The 19,724-nt window shown below is 39.5% G+C and overlaps 3 protein-coding genes across 8 annotated transcripts in view; 2 read left to right on the plus strand and 1 right to left on the minus strand.

Annotated features, from left to right (window-relative positions):
* The window catches only part of wizb (WIZ zinc finger b), a 37,072-nt gene extending 33,441 nt beyond the window's left edge, over positions 1–3,631 (minus strand). For 3 of the 5 annotated variants that reach the window (XM_058050478.2, XM_058050480.2, XM_058050476.2), the window contains exons 1-2: positions 2,814–3,090; positions 2,175–2,351 (exon numbers count right to left, since the gene is read on the minus strand). In XM_058050478.2, the coding sequence (XP_057906461.2) occupies positions 2,175–2,282 (108 nt within the window). In that variant the 5' untranslated portion in view covers positions 2,283–2,351; positions 2,814–3,090. Of the gene's footprint in view, positions 1–2,174; positions 2,352–2,813; positions 3,091–3,406 lie in introns of those variants that run through there. The other 2 variants (XM_058050477.2, XM_058050479.2) reach the window with 2 other exon arrangements.
* A 382-nt stretch (positions 3,632–4,013) lies between these two features.
* On the plus strand, positions 4,014–6,288 carry trappc5 (trafficking protein particle complex subunit 5). Of its 2 annotated transcripts, none has more exons than XM_058050488.2 (3): positions 4,014–4,136; positions 4,645–4,917; positions 5,035–6,288. In XM_058050488.2, the coding sequence occupies exons 2-3, from the start codon at positions 4,648–4,650 to the stop codon at positions 5,329–5,331; spliced, it is 567 nt and encodes a 188-aa protein (XP_057906471.1). In that variant the 5' UTR covers positions 4,014–4,136; positions 4,645–4,647; the 3' UTR covers positions 5,332–6,288. The 2 variants fall into 2 exon arrangements, with proteins under 2 accessions (XP_057906471.1, XP_057906472.1); XM_058050489.2 differs by having other exon boundaries at positions 4,081–4,141.
* Positions 6,289–6,455: 167 nt separating this feature from the next.
* LOC131103857 (mucolipin-1) lies at positions 6,456–19,227 on the plus strand. Its single transcript, XM_058050485.2, has 14 exons — positions 6,456–6,688; positions 8,401–8,630; positions 10,311–10,472; positions 10,594–10,750; positions 12,056–12,128; positions 12,225–12,321; positions 12,410–12,509; positions 12,585–12,691; positions 14,194–14,343; positions 14,424–14,525; positions 14,629–14,751; positions 15,766–15,972; positions 16,057–16,221; positions 17,688–19,227. The coding sequence occupies exons 1-13, from the start codon at positions 6,652–6,654 to the stop codon at positions 16,189–16,191; spliced, it is 1,680 nt and encodes a 559-aa protein (XP_057906468.2). The 5' UTR covers positions 6,456–6,651; the 3' UTR covers positions 16,192–16,221; positions 17,688–19,227.
* The last annotated feature ends 497 nt before the right edge of the window (positions 19,228–19,724 follow it).

A 19,724-nucleotide genomic window follows, 5' to 3' on the forward strand; every position in this document is an offset into this window, starting at 1 on the left:
GCAAGTTTGATATGGATGCTGTATGGTATCATGTACCCAGAAAAAATTATTAGGTTTGATTAATGTTCATGTTAAAGGTTAAATAACTGTTAATAGTTATCCTCTCTATCCGTGTGGAAGTGGTAAGTTTTTGGATATTTAAGTTTAAAGGAAATAACTTGAAGGCTACCGTTTAGGTCGCTAGCTCTCTAGTTTGCGAGTTAGCATGTGTCTCAAGACCCTGCAGTTGCGCAATATGTTGTAAATAAAAAGAGTATAAATGTGACTATAGTCGTGTTTTGTCATGTCTACAGGGCTCTAATAATGCTTTGTTCATTTTAATCTGAAAAAAATAATTTGTTACCAACTATATGTGTTTTTTTAAGTTTTTATTATTTGCCGTTTTATTATTATTATTATATTTATTTATTTATTACTGATTGATTGATTTTCTTTATTCTTGATTTGTTTATTTATTTTTCATCTTATTTTGACATTTGAGAACAGTGGAATGTTTTATCAAAGCTTATCTTGTAGAAAATTGGAACCAAAGCAAAGTTTTTTTAATTTTTTTGTTTTTAATAAATGCGTTTTTGTTTTTTTTGAAAACCTGATGCGGCCCAGTCTCACCCAGATCCTAGCTCCAATGGCCCCCAAGTAAATTGAGTTTGAGACCCCTGCTTTATATTGAATACAGAGCTGTATGTTGTCACATTCATGATAGTGTTCCATGTAGTTTGCCATTCAAATAGGCTAGTGGCTGTGGCTGGCTTTTTTCCCTCCGTTTTGCCTAGCAACAAATGGCAGGGCAAAAAAAACAAACATCCAGCCCGTTCTGTTGCTCTACAGTAGTGGAGCCTGGGGGCCATTTACATCTGACAGTTCATTTACGATTAGCCTGTGACATATTCTAAAATTAAAATGACAATTTGGCTTACATAATATTCCTATAGTATTTGTATAATCAACAAAACATATCAATTATTGACTATGTCCTATTATTAGTCACCACAAAGTCACAGCTAACTAGTTAGCTTAGTAGCTTGATATATATGATGAGTAGCAGCCGTCTCTGCAGTGATTCCGTAGCCTGTGCCTTTGTGTTGCATAATGTGGCACAAACAAAGAATAATAGCAGTCTAAAGGTGACTATAGGGGTGTTATTTCATGTCTACATGACTCTAAACAGGTTTAAACGGGTTTTCTATGCTCCAACTACAAAAATATTCCGTAGCCTGTGCCTTTGTGTTGCATAATGTGGCACAAACAAATAATAGTAGTAGTCTAAATGTGACTATAGGGGTGTTATTTCATGTCTACAGGACTCTAAACAGGTTTAAAAAGGTTTTTTATGCTCCAAATGTTCCATAGCCTGTGCCTTTGTGTTACATAATGTGGCACAAACAAATAATAATAGCAGTCTAAATGTGACTATAGGGGTGTTATTCCATGTCTACAGGACTAACAGATTTAAACAGATTTTCTATGCTTCAACTACAAAAATATTCCGTAGCCTGTGCCTTTGTGTTGCATAATGTGGCACAAACAAATAATAATAGCAGTCTAAATTTGACTATAGGGGTGTTATTCCATGTCTACAGGACTCTAAACAGATTTATACAGGTTTTCTATGCTCCAACTACAAAAATATTCCGTAGCCTGTGCCTTTGTGTTGCATAATGTGGCACAAACAAATAATAATAGCAGTCTAAATGTGACTATAGGGGTGTTATTCCATGTCTACAGGACTAACAGATTTAAACAGGTTTTCTATGCTCCAACTACAAAAATATTCGGTTTATTAATATTGAATACTACTTTGTTGGAATTCATGTATTAACCACAATAAACAAGGGATGACTGTGTTGTGCAAAAGTCTTGGGACATCACTGAGTTTGCTCTAAGAAGATTCCTTGCGGCCATTATGGAAAAAACTAAAATTTTGAATCCTATGAGACTTTACTTTGAACTGACTATAAGCCCATTATAATGGGACTACCTGTGCAGCTTGTCATTACAACTACAGTACAGTGGATAGCATTGTAATTCTGTGTCTTACCACACCTCATACAATCCACATAAAAGCACATTTTGGCCAATGAGAAGCCTGAAGAAGCCACAGTTGACTTGGCTATGCATGACTATTGTGAGATATAAGCTGTATCCATCTTTTAGGTGAGTATAATGACATTTACCTGTAAGGTGCTGTTAAGGAAAGTCGGGGTGACGGGATTTTGTGCAGAGTTCAAAGGTGGGGGCACATAGCTGGTCCCTGGGGTCAGGGGTCGCCCTTCTGGCTCCATTGTCCCCCAGAGAGCAGTATGGAGTCCCACTTGGTGACCAGCCCGCCTACATGGTGCACTCTTCCACTTCTGTAGAGAACCAAACAAGAAGGCGTCAATGATGTTTGTTCTTTATAACCCTCCCAAGTTTGCATCGGAAGTATTTCAACTGCCGGTGCCATAAAAATCAGACAATGCAAAAGATTGCTGAGTTGCAGAATGTCCACGTTTTAGCTGTCCTCAGTAGATTCGTCCCCCCACCGGCTGCAGCTGCAAGGCCTGTCTTGTCTGACCCATTTTCACAATACGTCTGCTCTTCAATATGAAACAGGGCCGAATGGTTACATAAAGATGTGGCCTTTATTTCCAGGCCCCTGTCCTGTCTGTCCCCTCTTAAAGCAGGAAGAAAACACCCACGTCAAAAGGTGATGCAGCTTGTTAGCCTGCAGTAAGTTAAGTACATAGCTGGCGTTGTCAGGTGAAAGGATGAACCATGCATGCACGGTGCCTTTTTTTAAAAGCACCATCCGCTACTGTTTATTAAATACTCACTGATATCGGCCTGGTTCGCTTATGGAGGGGAAGGCGTCGCAGTCTAAGCGGAGCTAGTCATAGCTGGAGACCGAGCAGGAAGCCTTGACGCCCCGAAGAAGATGCCCGCTGCAAGCCCCTCGGTTGTTCACACGCACAAGTCCGCTCTTTTACCGTCGCTGTCTGGGATCTTTTTAGGTGTTTTGCATGGATCCCTTGCAAGGGGCAAGGCACCGGACTCCATGTTATTGGGTTTGCAGGCACGCCACGGCGGCGTACGTAACGTCAACTGGGAGGTGACGAGAAGTTGGAGTCGCCCTTCAAGCACCAACTTTTCATCCATTTTACTTTTTAGTGTTTGTATATGCACCAAATGCATATTGACTGTTTGCACAACCTTTAAATAATAACAACCGTATTGTAAAAAATGTCTGAATTGTTATTGTGGTTTATTTAATTACGTTTGTGAACACTTCTCGTGTTTAAAGTTGTGCATCCCTGGCTGTGTTGCACTCAAATATGTATACTATGTACACTCCGCACTTAGTTCCCGACGGTGCGAATCTTGACAGTGTAGTGCCGTTCCAAACCTTTTAATGTCGTTGCACACTTACCGGAAATGACGGTGGCAATATTTATTTTCTTCCTCTGCATTTCTAATTTTTATTTTTTTCATTTGCTTCAAGTTTTTTTGTCACCACTTGACCTAGTCCCTCCTCTTCCGATTCGTAGCCAAGATGGCGATGATTGCGAGTGGTTGGTGTCCATCGCTGCACACTCACCGTTTTGGGGGCGTGTTGAGTGCAACATCCGGGTACTGGCGACCTCTGTATTTGCCACTGATGTGGTCAAAATGCTCTGTTAAGTACACAAGTGCGCGAAGTGGAACACAGCCCCTGTTGTAACTAGCGGTGGTTTTGTTCAATAAACCGTTAGGCATATGATTATATAACTAATTCGCTATTTCAAAAAACAGGTTTATCAAGTTTTCAAAGCTGTCTTCCTTTTTTAATGTGTTAATTGCTGGAAGGCAATGCTTTGACCGAGGTATTAGATTGTCCTTTAGCGACATCTAACGGTTATCAATTAAAATTACTACTTAAAATACAGTAGCTGAATCCCTTATTATCTGCTGTTGGCCAGGTAATTGTAGTTTTCTGGTATTTCACTTTCAATTTGGATATATGTTTGTTTAGGGCCTGTTTAAAATGTATCGTGCTAAGATACTTGATTTGTATTTGTTTTAGAGGTGCTACCACATTCCGATACAGTAGGTGGCGGTATTGAACTATCAAAACGCAACAAGGCGACGACGAAGAAACGGAAGCTCAGCATTAAGCCCCAGTACGGTTGGTTTATATTGTCAAAATATTCCTTACTTATATAGACATGTTGTATTTATTTACAGGGGCCATAAGAGTTTAAAAACAACTAAGATTCCACTCATAAAGAGTTATTGTATAGTTAACTCTATAGGAGTCGAAAGCCAGCAACAAAGCTAACAGCTAGTCGGTAGCATTGAGGCTAATGTTATAGCAATACAAAAATGGCAGAAAAAAACAGTTTACATTACAGACTGGGAAAGGCAGTCGTTTATTATAATCAGCCATATAATATGCTTCCAAACATTTTGTTATGACTGTAGTCTGCAACATTATTATACAGATAATATTGTTTTCAAAAGTGCTTAATGTGTATACTGTATGTATGTTTACGTTATATCAGGTAATGTTCACCTGACTCACAGCAATGGCCTTCTTATTGGCTTTGTTAATCTAGTTGCTCCCAGCAGACCACAGCAAAGTAAGTGATCCTTGATGAAATTAAAACACATTTTTGTCACTTTTCTCAGATAATGGACACACGGTTCACTCGAGGGAAATCCAACATCTTGGAGCGCCCCTTGACGAGACCCAAGACCGAAGTCAGTGTGAGTGCCTTTGCATTGCTGTTCTCAGAGATGGTCCAGTACTGTCAGAGCCGAGTGTACTCGGTTTCTGAGCTGCAGACACGCCTGGCTGACATGGGCCAAAGTGTGGGAGCCGGCATGCTGGATGTGCTGGTGTTAAGGGAGAAGAACGGCAAAAGGGAAACAAAAGTGCTGAATATGCTGCTCTTCATCAAGGTTTGTACCGTTAATGCTTTCAAGCATTTATGAACTTATCACAGTGAGTGGTTAGAGATGTAAAATTGTATGTGGTGGCTGCAAAATATATTGAAGTGATACTTTTGGCCTTTTTAGGTGAATGTATGGAAGTCTTTGTTCGGGAAGGAGGCTGACAAACTGGAGCAGGCCAATGATGATGACAAGACGTACTACATTATAGAAAAGGAGCCGCTCATCAATGCTTACATCTCTGTGCCCAAAGAGAACAGCAGCTTAAACTGCGCTGCCTTTACCGCAGGCATTGTGGAGGCCATCCTCACCCACAGCGGCTTCCCTGCCAAGGTCACTGCCCACTGGCACAAAGGCACCACACTCATGATCAAGTTTAACGAGTCCGTCATAGTCAGAGACAAGGCTTTGGATGGTAGATAAGGACAACAGGAGATACCAGGGACATTTTTTTTGTTCTTCAATGCAGGTGAAACACCAAAAACTATTCTGATTTTATGTTGGAGTATGATTTGTTCCTGAGGTTTACTTTGTTTTGATAAAAGACTGTGATATTCTGTCTGATGTGGCATCCCCAGTTTCCTGCAGAAAACACACCATACATCCTTAGTCAGTAATCATTTCTTAATAATAATACATGTTATAAAGCCCACAGTTTTTCAGGTTGTGTCTTTATGCTTCAGTGATAATGTTTTTTCATCAAGCGTCAAGATGTCCTTACTGTGTTCGGTCGTCCTTGAAGGCACCATAATTGTGAGACTAGTACACCATGACTCAGATTCGATCTGTTCATTGATCATCTTACATCATCATTCATTGTGATGAATGATACTCACAGTGGTGAGTACCTGGACATTTTATACTTTAAATTAGGACCTGAATCTAATTACAGTGTCAATAATAGACATTTTTATTGTCATCTCAATTACGTGTGTTTTTTGTTTTGTGTTTATTATCTGATTTCCAAATTTTTGCAGATCATGTCCTGTTGTCCCTTCTGAATTTGCACAAGAAAATATCTTATCATTCCTGTTACAGTTTTTTTCAAAAGCTTACTACTGTTGTAGCTTGGTCTCGGCCATCACTACATTACGATTAGTTCAGTGTCTGTATTGGTAATCATTGATTTCATCATCATTAGCCACACTGTTTGGAAGATGTAATTTATGACTTATTCAATTTTTGCACAGTAAAGTATAATTGATATTTGAAATGTTAATCAGCCTGGATAAATACACACTGACGCGGTGTAGATTCTGTCGGCATGGTTCTTGCCTAACACTTTTATCTATATATGTTTAATAAAAATTAAACACAACAGCCTTGTACTCTGATGAGTTATTAATGACAAATTCATGACAATTTACATACCAACATAAAATTATACAACAACATTTAAGAAAAACTCGAAATAGTCAATGGAAAGAAAATAAATACAATAATAGTAATTCCAATCTTGTAAATAGTGCTATGAGTGATTCAATGATTCAACGTTTCCGTGATGTCATTGGTCGGAGCTGTTGACAGCGGTCACATGACGGCGTCACGTGCCATCCCGGAAGCAGCTATGGCTTTTGTAATGTATGATGTATTGTTCGTTCACCGCGACGCCGAGTCGCACTTAATGTATGCGGAAGAGACTCGACAAATATGAATGCGTTAAAACATGCTCACCGTCCTGCGGTGGCTATCGAGGTAATTTCCTGCCTTTGGTCGCCATTGTGAGCGTCCGAAAACATCACCATGGCATCTTCGAGGTGCGTTCAGGACCTTGCTACAGGTTTGTCAAAACAACCTCCTCTGTTGTCTTTCAGGGATGGACTTGTCTGCGTTTTGTCTTAATTTCCCTTTTAATTTTTTAATGACAAGACAAAAGAAAAATAAATTAACGAATGCAATTGCTTCTCACGCAAGGTGATGAATGATAGCCAGGGCAGTGGTGTTAAATCACCCGCCTTGGACGATAGGGGCACATTTTTTGTGGAAGCAGGTGAACCTAAATGCTAAACTACAAACAAAATGGCAAGCAGACGAGCATGTTTGGTTAAGTTGTTTGCTGGAAACGCTCAGGAAGTGTACAAAAAAGATTAGAAACCGCACTGACAACTTTTAAAGCTGATATGACAGGCCAGGCTAAGACAGATATGGTAGGAGGCTAAGCACAAAACTCAAATGAAATATCCTCTCTTTTGAGCATCAAAATGACATAATTGTTGATGTTTTCACAATAGGAAAAAAGTAAATACTGATTAATACATGGCAGCATATTATACAAATCCATAGGGGTGGCATGGTGTAGCTTCTTTGCCTGTTCCTTTTTTTCATTAGTTTGTTCCTATTTTTAATTCCTATATTTGTGTCCTCCTGCTTCCACTATTTTACACAAAAAAATGTGACACTACAAACAGAGACCTGTGTTTTCACATCTTTCCACAATTAGGAAGCAACCCGTGGGCCTTTGTTCAGTAGCAAAAAACCTTTTAATTTGTTTTGACATGCATTAAAAATGTAATTTTTTGAATTATAATTTGAAACTGTAAGACCTGTGTACATATGAGTCAGTCACAAGTGTGTCAATGAGTGAGATAGTTGAGTTGTTGCAGCCTGGCGCCAAAGTCAAATGGAATGCAACCTATTAGTACCTTTTATTGATCTGATCCTTGCTTGTACAGATTAGATTATCTGAGGTTTAAAAGTCCATTTTAGCTGATGATGTCACCAGACAACTGTCTTGGTCACGTTCCATTTACCATTAGGCATAACATACAATTGCCACGCTTACAACAACTGATTATTTGATGAATTCATAAAACTATATGCGTAATCTATCATGAGCATTTCAACCGCTCCCCTTCCCTTCGCATGCAACGGACTGTTCCATGTTACTGCACATGTGCAAATAGATTCCGGAAGACAGGAGCAAAACAAACTAGTCATCACAACACAGTAGACGCACAAGGAGCAGCAAGGATGCAGTAGTTTTAAAGATGAAGCTGACAGTTTTCATCACAAAGATGTGAGTATATTGAGGCTTTATATACATATTTCCATTTGTTAGTCGATGATAAATATTCATATTTTTAAATATAAACATAGCTATGTAACCAGCAGGGTGGAATGGTGGCCTAAATTACATACTTGTTCTATGCCGCTTATCCTCACTTTGGTCGCAGGGTTATGCTGGAGCCTATCCCAGCTGACTAAATACTTAAGTCATTAATATGGACTGAGTGGACAGAGTAACTTCCTTTTGTCAATGCAGTGAAGAAGTGGACAGAAAAAGCATCACCGGAAGATTAAAGCACTTAGTAAGCAATCAATCAGATTGTTCCATATCCTGCCTACAGACCCTAGCGAGGGCTTGGGTGTCCATGTCTGTTGTTGGGAACGGGCGCTCCGGTTTATAAAAACATATAACTATGTTTTTGGTATTGAATGACTTCATGTTGATGAACAGTAAGAATGTCACGGACATCTCGTCTTCTGTCACAGAGAAAGACAGGCTCCTCTCCTCCATGGCCAGCTATGGCTCCCAGGACCTTCTTGGGGCCGAACTTGTGGTCCCTGACCTTCATCGGCAACAGGAGGAAGAAGAGGAAGAATCCCTACGGAGGAAGCTGAAATATTTCTTTATGAGCCCCTGCGACAAGTATCACGCTAAGGGACGTAAGCCATTCAAGCTGGGCTTGCAGCTACTCAAAATCGTCATTGTTACAGTGCAGGTAAGGTGGCTTCGACAGGTCCTGACTCAAAATCTATCCTTTATATTCAGGTAGTTTTAAAATCCGTGCCAACCCATAACACTCCATAGTGTCACAGTCACAGTCTAGCCTTTAGCCTGGTCATCAGGGTTTTCCTGTTGTAATCCCATTAACAACTTATAATCATGTATTAATTCGTGTTTACCTTGCTGCAAGCCTTGAAGCCAGATCGTAACAAAGTTGACCATGGAAGCTAGTGTTTGCGAAACTACTCAAGGAGCTTCCATCTGGCACGGATGTCATACACTTAAGCTAAACTATTATGCTGTCCATTTTATGCTTTATTTTCACAACATTATAAATGATTACCCACTTAGGTTGAATGAGACGTGTGTTATTTCAAAGGGAAAAAATAATGGCATCCACCTGTTAGCATGGTGGTTAACATCGAAAATGTATTTCAGATTTTGCCTCAGTTTGTGTACATTTTCCTTTTAGCCTGTAATATGGCTTGTATCTTGTCGTGTTATTAATATACTGCATGAGTACAGCTGTGTTCTTAATGTATTTTTGTTTGAAAACATACTTGTTAGCATTCTGGTAGCTTGCTAACAAAATCAGAATGCTTTAGATCATCAAACTCATTTAAATATGAGTAAATGACAACACAACTGAACAAAAAATGCAGTTTTCAATTGAAACATTTTAATCATTCAGGGAAAAAAAAAACAAACCTACATGGTTTTGTATGATAAACTGACAGAGAACCGCCCATACCAACAGTAAAATATGGTGGTGGTAGTGTGATGGTCTGCGACTGTTTTGACTTGCTGTGATAAATTGAATCATGAATTCTGCTGTCTACCAAAAAAAAAAATCCTGAATTAGAATGTCCGGCCATCTTTTGGTGACCTCAAGCTGCAACCAACTTGGGTTCTGTATCAGGACAATGATCCAAAACACACCAGCAAGTCCACCTCTGATTGGCTGAAGAAAAACAAAAATGATGACTTTGGAGTGGCCAAGTAGTCCAAGTCCATACTGGAAAAGCCTCCAATGTGGCTGAATGGCAACAATTCTGCAAAGATGAATGGACCAAAATTCCTCCATAGTGCTTTAAGAGACTCATTGCAAGTTATCACAAACGTTTGATTGCAGTTGTTGCTACTAAAGGTGGCCTAACCAGTTATTTCACACAGTGCAATGTAGGTTTGGATTTTTTTCTCCCTTAATAATAAAACGGGCGGCACAGCGGACGAGTGGTTAGCGCGCAGACCTCACAGCAAGGAGACCAGGGTTCAATTCCACCCTCGTCCATCTCTGTGTGGAGTTTGCATGTTCTCCCTGTGCATGCGTGGGTTTTCTCCGGGTACTCCGGTTTCCTCCCACATTCCAAAAACATGCTAGGTTAATTGGCGACTCCAAATTGTCCATAGGTATGAATGTGAGTGTGAATGGTTGTTTGTCTATATGTGCCCTGTGGGGGTGTACCCCGCCTCTCGCCCAAATACAGGTGGGATAGGCTCCAGCACCCCCACGACCCTCGTGAGGAAAAGCGGTAGAAAATGAATGAATGAATAATAAAACGTTTAATTTAAAAACTGCATTTTGTGTTCTAACCAATATTCCTTAAATATGCATCACTATATCAAATTCAGTATATCTGTGTTTATGACTTAGTATGTTCTCTTTGTATTTTAGTTGGTGCTGTTTGGGCTGAGCAACCAAATGGTTGTGACCTTTAAAGAGGAAAACACGGCGGCGTTCAAACACCTTTTTTTGAAGGGTTACCAAGACAACACTCCTCAAGCGGTCCACACGCAACAAGAACTGTACAGCCACATCAACTTTGCCATTGAGCAGGTAGGAAAAAAAGGGAATTAGTCACTCCACTGCTTTGTTGTCACCATCCAAATGCAGATGAACTCACAGTGCAGTTATGGATAATATCATCATCCATGTGGTTTCACTTTCGTCCTATCAGTACCTAGCACTCCCCCAGATCTCGCTGGGACAATACGCGTATGTACAAGGGATCGGCATCAATGGAAGTACGCTCTCTCTGTGCCAGAGGTACTACAGGAGCGCCACTATCATCCCTGCCAATGACACCTTTGACATTGATCCGCATATTGTCACTGGTAGGATGACCTTTCTCACTTTTGGCATACCCAGACAGAAATAGACTTCCAACAGTGCGTTTATTGTATTTGATTACTTATTCAACAAATATGAATGTTCAAATATTTGCTGATTTAACATTGGTAGCAATCCAATGAGCGTTTCTAACCATTGTCGTTTTATAATGGCTTTAAATGAGGATAAAAACACTGTTTGCCTTTTTCATTCATGTGATAAACATTAGTGCCATGCACCACTTCTCATGCACCTTCATTTGAATATAATGTCTCTGCCTCATATTTACCTCTGCTGTGTACTTTGGATCATTTAGGTTAGCAGTACCCACACTAAAGAATAAACGTTTAGCCTCAACAAAAAAAATCAACACAACAGTTTCCATTAGTCTTTCTTAGTTATGACAACTTAATTTCAAAATTGCTTTGAACCAACAAACAATATTGCATTGCACAAATTAGCTTTTCCTCTTCACTCAAAGCTTATTTTAAGTAATGCTTACTGAATAATTGTTGTCATAGGGACAAGTTTTTAAGTTCGTAACTCAAAGAAATGTGTTAAGTCAACTGACTTAATCATTTTATTCAAAGTAGTTTAATTTGTTGTCTACTTAATTATAATAACAATGCCCAATTTTTAAGTAGCAGTAACTTAATATATATATACTATATATATATGTGTGTGTGTGTGTGTGTATATATATTATGTTACCAAGCTAATTTTATTAAGTCATGGCAACTTGAATTTTGTTTTAAGCTTACCAACAATAACATTTGAGTGTATATGACATTCTAAATTAAGTTCATGTAATAGCCAACATTATTATTTAACTTTACATCACTTGAAAAATAAAGTTAGCAACTTAGAAAGTTTATCTAAATCAATTAATTACATTTTTTACATTGCATTCATGTATAAAATCAAGTGGTGTCAACAGATACTCTGAATTACTTTTTAGAGTGCACGGTTTATCCACATACTGCAAAAAAATGTGCTTAAACTAAAACAATCCATGTAAACATGCATAGAGAGTAACAGCTTGCATGTAAGCTTTGTGTTCTAGGTACATTTTTGCCTCTTTTGTTTAAAGAAAATGGGCCCCCCGGCCACACTTTGCACACCACAGCACAATATTGTCCTCGGCCCCTTGTAGCCATTCATTTGAATTGCACTCAAAATGCTGATTCAGTATGTTATGTTGCTTATGTTGTAAAGGAAGTATGCTTTGTGCTTCACATGATATGGAAAATGATATGTGTGGTTTTTGACACTTCCACATGTTCTTTGGTTCCTCCTCCTTCTTCCTCCAGACTGCATCGGACTCAACCCAAAGGCTTACAGTTCCACTCGTGACTACAGGAACTTCACTCTCAACTTTTACAAGTGAGAGGCTTTGTTCAGTACATGTTTATCACATTTAATTAGAAGTCGGAAGTCATTTTGTGAACTGACTTGTGTCCTGTCTTCATTCACGTCCAGGCTGATCAATGTAACGGTTGAATTCCACCTGAAGGCCATCAACGTTCAGACCATCATCAACAATGAGATCCCTGACTGCTACACCTTTGCTATCACGGTCTGCTGTGCTTCTTCTTGTATCCTCAGTGTTTTGATAATGTGAAGGCAGGTAGGAGTTTAATGAGGTTCTGGTTTGTCTTACTTAGATCCTCATGGACAACAGAGCTCACAGCGGTAAAATTAAGGTCACTTTAGAAAACGAGGCCTCCATAAAGGAATGTACGGACCCCAATGTGTCTGGACATGGTGAGTAACGGAAAGCAATTTGATAGAAACTGTATATATTCATCGTTATTCTTGTTTATTCTTGTTCTCTGCCAGCGGAGACCTATGCCCGGGAGTTCTTCGACGTGTTGGTCGCACTCGTTTGTCTGCTTTCTTTGCTGCTGTGTGGACGCTCCATCCTCAGAGGTGTCCTCCTGCAACATGTAAGAAACACATGTAACATTTTTGAAGCTTTTAATGTTTGGAAATTTTGCTGCCCTAACATGCAATTGTTATTATGGCCAATAGATGGCAATGTCAGTCAGTACTGTGAATTGGGCTTTCCATAAATACAAGCTTTAGGAAAAATAAATTAAATAACCATTTATGAATAACATTCTTGTATTTATCTGTATTGTGCATTTTATGTTTGGGTCACATTTCTTTACTTAATCAGTCTTACATTCCCGTGGTGCCTGTAGCTCTTTTTTAAAATTAAATTTATTTTTAAATGAAATTAATTATATATTTTAAATATATATCTATATTTTAATTTAGAATATTTTATAATTTTTTTGACACAATATTATATATTTACATATATAATTATATATTTTTTAAATGAATTAAATGTTTTATTGTATCTTTTTTTTTTTTTACATTTACATCACTGGCAGCCGGACAGCCCTGATGTAAATAGACAAAATAGACAAGAAAAAAACAGACAATGACATGACAATGATATTTCTTAGCGTCAATTTGTAGGACAATAAATATTTCAAAACGCACCCGATAGAGTTGGTTTGTCAAATCATGTTCCTTCATTGTACTTTTTTTAAAATTGTACATATATATATATATATATATTATATTTTTTATTCTAAAAATGCAATTTATTTATTATTAATTACAGAAATTTGCTTTGTCACCTGTGGCACTCTGTTTTGTTCAGATAGTTCAGCATATATTGACCTACCTGTACATTGAATTAGTTTAAGCATCATTAATGTACAACATGTACCAATGTGGCGTCCCCATCCTTTCATTTTTCTATATGCAGCCCTTTGCACGCCGTTGCTATAATGCTGTTAAAAGAAGTTATGAAGGAAGCCATTGTCTTGATGGAAATATGACCCAGCCACACTGCAGAAAATTCTGTAGCATTTGTAAAAATGAATAATAGCACTCAAAAAGATATGAGAAGAACATGTAAGACCACTCCAGTGGGTGGCGAAGGAAGAAAAAAACAAAAACTGACGATATTTAAATAGGTCAAGGACACTCTAGGCAGGAAGTGGGTGTATCTTTGTCAGAGTCTTCACTCAAGACGCCTTCATGGACGTTAATACAGAGAGAAAGATTGATTGCAGACTTCTCGATTTTATACTTTGTACTGAACCCGTCAGGGGGTGTATTAATATATTTCGTAGCTGACAAAACATTGCATAGTCAAGCCAGCTGAATATTACATAGTAGGATTTTCCAAATCACCCAACCATCTTGTATGCTGCTTATCTTCTCTGGGGTTGCGAGTATGCTGGAGCCTATCCCCGCTGTCTTCAGGGGGGGAGACATGGGGTTCACCCTGGACTGGTCGCCAGGGCACATATAGACAAACAACCATTCACGTTCCCATTCATACCTATGGACAAGTTAGAGTCGTCAATTAACCTAGCAGGTCTTTAATATGTTATATAACATGTTTTCATGTATTTTCTATATACAGGAATATGCACAATTTTTCCAGCGCAGACTGGGCCGTGGCGTGACTTGGGGCGACAGGTTGGAATTCATCAACGGCTGGTACATTCTGCTCATTGTAAGCGACATGTTTACCATCATTGGCAGCTTCATCAAGATTGGGATTGAGTCTAAGGTAATGTGACTGTTATTATTATTATTATTATGTATAGTAAAAACTGCCACTTTTAAGATGGAATCTGTGTTTTGATGCAGAATTTATCATCATATGATGTATGTGGAATCCTGCTGGGAACGTCCACCCTGTTGGTGTGGGTAGGAGTCATCCGTTATTTCAGCTTCTTTCAGAAATACAACGTAAGTCATATTGACACTCGCAATGAAGAACGTTACTCCCGTCTCATTTATCTGAAGGAAATGTATCATTTTATGGTTTCCTCCCTCACTCTTCACGACCCAGATCTTGATTGTGACACTCAGAGCTGCATTTCCCAATGTCATCCGCTTCTGCTGCTGTGCGGCTGCCATATATTTGGGATACTGCTTCTGTGGATGGATTGTACTGGGGCCGTATCATACCAAGGTAAGGCGTTAGACACAAATTTGTTTTAAACTTTTAATTAAATAAATGCTTTTAATGCCAAAAATGACTTGTGCAGAACAGTGAGTGTAATATGACTATGTAATATAAACAGTAGTCGCACAGTGGCCTGGTCGTTAGCACGTTGGCCACACAGTCAGGAGATCTGTAAGATCAAATCTCCGTTGGACGTCTCATGTTCTCCGGGTACTCCGGTTTCCTCTCACATTCCAAAAACATGCATGTGTTAGGTTAATTGGCGACTCTAAATTATCCACAGGTATGAAGTGTGAGTGTGAATGGTTGTTTGTCTGTATCCTGGCAACCAGTCCTGAGTGTACTTTGCCTCTCGTTCAAAGTCAACTGGGATAGACTCCAGCATTGACAGCATAAACAGTAGACTACTCGGAAAGTCATTCATCGCTGTCCTCATCCCTCTGGGAGCTAAAAACACCCAAGTTGTTTTGATTTAAATTTCTTCATCACACACTTTGTCAGCCTCTCTTTCTTTTGTCCTTGCTCTTTGTTACCTCCAGGCAAATTACTGTAGCTGTATTGACACACTTGTGACTGACTCATATGTACACAAGTCTTACAGTTTCATCTTATAATTCAAAAATTACATTTTTAATGTATGTCAACACAAATTAAAAGGTTTTTTGCTACTGAACAAAGGCCCACGGGTACTGTAGTCCGGCGCTTTAAAGTGGTCCGAGTAGTCCAACGAGTAGTCGTAATTGTACACCTTACTTACCAAACTTGCTTAAAATGTGTCAAAGATTGCTGCATAAGACTTCAAAACAGGATTTCACTTGTCTACGTCACTACTTTCTGAAGCTGCACTCGAAGCATCATGGGAAATGTAGCAATTAATTAGACTACGAAATCAAAGTACAAGCAGGGTTAAACAGTGGAGTTTTATGGAGCAATATTATTTAAAAAGCTCCATAAATGAGCAGGATAGGCCCCTTTTAACCAACGCTTCAACCCTTCATCAACTTCTCTCCACATGTGCAGTTTCGGTCCCTGTCCAAGGTGTCAGAGTGCCTCTTTTCTCTGATCAACGGAGACGACATGTTCGTGACGTTCGCTGAAATGGAGCAGAGCGGCACGCTGGTTTGGATCTTCAGCCAGGTCTACCTTTACACCTTCATCTCCCTCTTCATCTACATGGTGCTGTCACTCTTCATCGCACTCATCACCGGAGCCTACGACACCATTATGGTACAGTCTGTCCTTCTTGAGATGTGACCTCTCACTCCAGCACATTTTTTTAGAGATCTTACAATGTCTCGCTGTCTTCGTCAGGCCCAAACGCAGGAGCAGGTACGCGTCTCAGACCTTCACGCATTTATTGCAGAGTGCACAGACACGCCCAGCTCTGGGAAGTTCCGCAGTCCTGATGGGTCTTCGTGCTCCTTCCTTTGCTGTTGTGAGTGGTGAGGGAGAGTGTTCCAGTGGACGTCGGATTGGGTATGTAATGGGGGTGTAAGTCAGAAATTAATTCATTCATTCATTTTCTACCGCTTATCCTCACGAGGGTCGCGGGGGTGCTGGAGCCTATCCCAGCTGTCTTCAGGCGAGAGGCGGGGTACACCCTGGACTGGTGGCCAGCCAATCACAGGGCACATATATAGACAAACAACCATTCACACTCACATTCATACCTATGGACAATTTGGAGTCGCCAATTAACCTAGCATGTTTTTGGAATGTGGGAGGAAACCGGAGTACCCGGAGAAAACCCACGCATGCACGGGGAGAACATGCAAACTCCACACAGAGATGGCCAAGGGCGGAATTGAACTCAGCTCTTTTAGCTGTGAGGTCTGTGCGCTAACCATTCGGCCGCCGTGCAGCCTGTAAGTCAGAAATGATACCTAAATTAACTCCAAAGTCGCCTACACTGTACACAGAATACATGAAGAACATATATATACCTTATATACATATACATACATATATATATATATATATATATATATATATATACCTTTTGAAATATTATCCAAGGCTAGTCTGGAAGGATAACCGCCTCTTGTAAAAGCGCACAGAATCCATGACCTCTCTAGCATTCATACGCATTCAATAGTCTTTATCCTCAATGAATGGGGTTGTGTCTATTAATACTCCTATAGGTGGCGACAATGCTATATGAAACCATACAAAAATAATTACGTTGGTTAGTAGTCTACTGATATTAAATGTGTCAGTCCTGTCTCTGGTTGAGCCATAGACAGCGTTATATATCATATTTGGAGGTGCTAATGCTAATTGTAGGGCAGCACGGTGGTCAAGTGGTTAGCGCGCAGACCTCACAGCTAGGAGACCAGGGTTCAATTCCACCCTCGGCCATCTCTGTGTGGAGTTTACATGTTCTCCCTGTGCATGCGTGGGTTTTCTCCGGGTACTCCGGTTTCCTCCCACATTCCAAAAACATGCTAGGTTAATTAGCGACTCCAAATTGTCCATAGGTATGAATGTGAGTGTGAATGGTTGTTTGTCTATATGTGCCCTGTGATTGGCTGGCGACCAGTCCAGGGTGTACCCCGCCTCTCGCCAGAAGACAGCTGGGATAGGCTCCAGCACCCCCTCACGACCCTCATGAGGAAAAGCGGTAGAAAATGAATGAATGAATGAATGCTAATTATTATTGCATCTACAGGATTTGCAATGTAATTTAGCATCAAGCTTGTTTATGTTGAATGTCCTTGAGAAATTATTTAGTGTCTTTATGTAAAATTCAAAAGTCCTCAAATGTCTTTCCATGAAGTATTGATATAATTTGAGACATTTCTGTGGAAAATTTTCCGCATTTTTTTTTTGTGGGTCCCGCAGCCAAGCCAATTGAGAACAACTGCATGAAATGAAATCATTTTTCTAGCACTGATTTTTCCACCTGACTGCAGCACCGCCCCCCCCCTCTTTTTTTTTTGTAGAGTCCCAGCAGGGAGGAGAAGGGAGGAGAAGGGAGGATGCGTGTGCAGAGAACCGACTGACCTTGAACCACTCTGTCCTCTGTCTCTCTCTTGTGTTTGAATGTTGCATTCCTAATCATGCTGTTACAGTAGCGTGTTCTGCACAAGCCAAATGACCTGCGTTGGCTTTTATTGTACTGAATGAATCATGAACATGTGTGAAATTTGCTATATCTGGACATGTAATGCCAGTAATTACATTTCTTGCTGTACAGGTCACAGCAACAGGTAGACGCCAACTAACCGTAATGTAAATATTTTTTTTTAGCATTTAAGTGTACTGTAGATGTCAGGGATTGATGACGCCAGTGTTTTCTATATGTTCCTTGCAAAGTAGAATAGACTCCAAAAGAGGTACCTCTAACTGGTATATATAGTATATGTATGCATGCATTACCTTCTGCTACATTTACAGTCAAGTCTGTTCCTTCATTCGCTCTTTGACGCTTCCTCCCTTTGTTCCCGTCCTCCCTCGGTTGAAAGGATTTGACGGTTGGACGCGGAAGGACGAGTCCCGCAGCCAACCTGTTCGTCATCAATATGTATGAACTCTAAGAATGGCGCACACCAATGCACTGAGCGATGAAGCATTTCTTGCTGTGAAATTTCCTGCAGGAAATGTTTGTTCACCGTTTTCTTTTAATTATGTCAAGTAGGTCGATTAATGTCATATTCTAAGTGTGAGAGTTGGACAATGTCAGTAGAGTGACATTGAGGCCCTTTGAGAAAGGGTAATTGCTCATTTATTTTATCTGATGTACTGCAAATGCACAAATCAAAGCGTTTTTAAAAGGAACAATTGGTCAGAAGGTGACTTAATGAAATGCTAATGTCATTCCAGTTTGCTGCGTGAAGGGCGCTTTTCAGTGGATAAAATTGGTCTCCACTTAAAAGGTAAAAAGGGAATTTAATTATTACTACTTCTTTTCTTTGTGTATATAATTATTTTTAAAATCACGTCGCCCGTGAGCTTTTAGTATTTATGTTCACCCATTTGCACTTTCAGGAGACTGCTTTACAGCCTCACTTGATTGAAACGCCTCACATTAGTGTTAAATAGCACACTGGGGTGTATGGTTGTTCAGTAAGTAATGCATGGGTTCTGACATGTCTGGGTACTTGAACTTACTGATAAATGTGTTGCTGTATTAACTGCTCTTTTTACTTGCGCGTTTTTTACTTATGATGTGAAATATTCTTGACTATACTCCTGAAACGATGCTGCCTCGTACGGCGTGGCAAAATAAACTCGGAAGACACTAAAAGGGTCCATTTTGTGGAAAAAAAAATGCCTGTGTTTTGCATTATTTTGAGTGGGACAGTAACTGTACCCTTATAGAAGCTGTACGCTGACTACTTTACATTGTATGAAAGTGCTGCTTGCATATGGTGCGGTGAGTGGCACTACTAACAAAGTCAAAGAAAAAGCAAAACAAGCTTGTGGAGTTAATGTTTTGCTGATGTGATGCATGATAATAGACTTTTTATGATTTTCTTTTACAGAAAATGTAGGCTGAACTCCAAATTGTGCGACTTTTGGGGCGTTTAATAATAATAATAATAATAATAATTGAATGCATTATTCATGTATTTACTTTATCTTTATATCAACTTTATGTCAACTTTTGAGGCTCTGTGCACAGTCCTAGACCCAAGACCAGCCACCTCAATGGACTTTAGGGGTGTTTAATAATAATAATAATAATTGAAAGCATTATTCATGTATTTACTTTATCTTTATATCAACTTTATGTCAACATTTGAGGCTCTGTGCACAGTCCCAGACCCAAGACCAGCCACCTCAATGGACTTTAGGATGGATTGGTCTGTCTCCAGACAATTATAAGAGATTCAATTTAAAGACAGTAAGGAAGTGCTGTGAAACTAAAGGGAGGAGACATAAAGAGGAAGTTCAATAAATACAAAAAACAATGCGCGTCTATACATAAACATTGCGACTCCATTAAGTTTAAAAGATGCAAATCACTAAGGCATGTG

This window comes from Doryrhamphus excisus, linkage group LG16 (assembly GCF_037039965.1).
Source record: "Doryrhamphus excisus strain RoL-2023G ecotype Guam linkage group LG16, RoL_Dexc_Guam_v1.1, whole genome shotgun sequence".
Lineage (NCBI taxonomy): Eukaryota > Metazoa > Chordata > Actinopteri > Syngnathiformes > Syngnathidae > Doryrhamphus > Doryrhamphus excisus.

Bases quoted from the DNA above. Each gene is read 5' to 3' on its own strand.
- trappc5 (XM_058050488.2), top strand. From the start codon at position 4,648: ATGGACACACGGTTCACTCGAGGGAAATCCAACATCTTGGAGCGCCCC. The intron at 4,918-5,034 runs GTTTGTACCGTT...TGGCCTTTTTAG, and splicing joins ATATGCTGCTCTTCATCAAG to GTGAATGTATGGAAGTCTTT.
- LOC131103857 (XM_058050485.2), top strand. From the start codon at position 6,652: ATGGCATCTTCGAGGTGCGTTCAGGACCTTGCTACAG. The intron at 10,751-12,055 runs GTAGGATGACCT...TTCTTCCTCCAG, and splicing joins TGATCCGCATATTGTCACTG to ACTGCATCGGACTCAACCCA. The intron at 14,344-14,423 runs GTAATGTGACTG...GTTTTGATGCAG, and splicing joins AGATTGGGATTGAGTCTAAG to AATTTATCATCATATGATGT.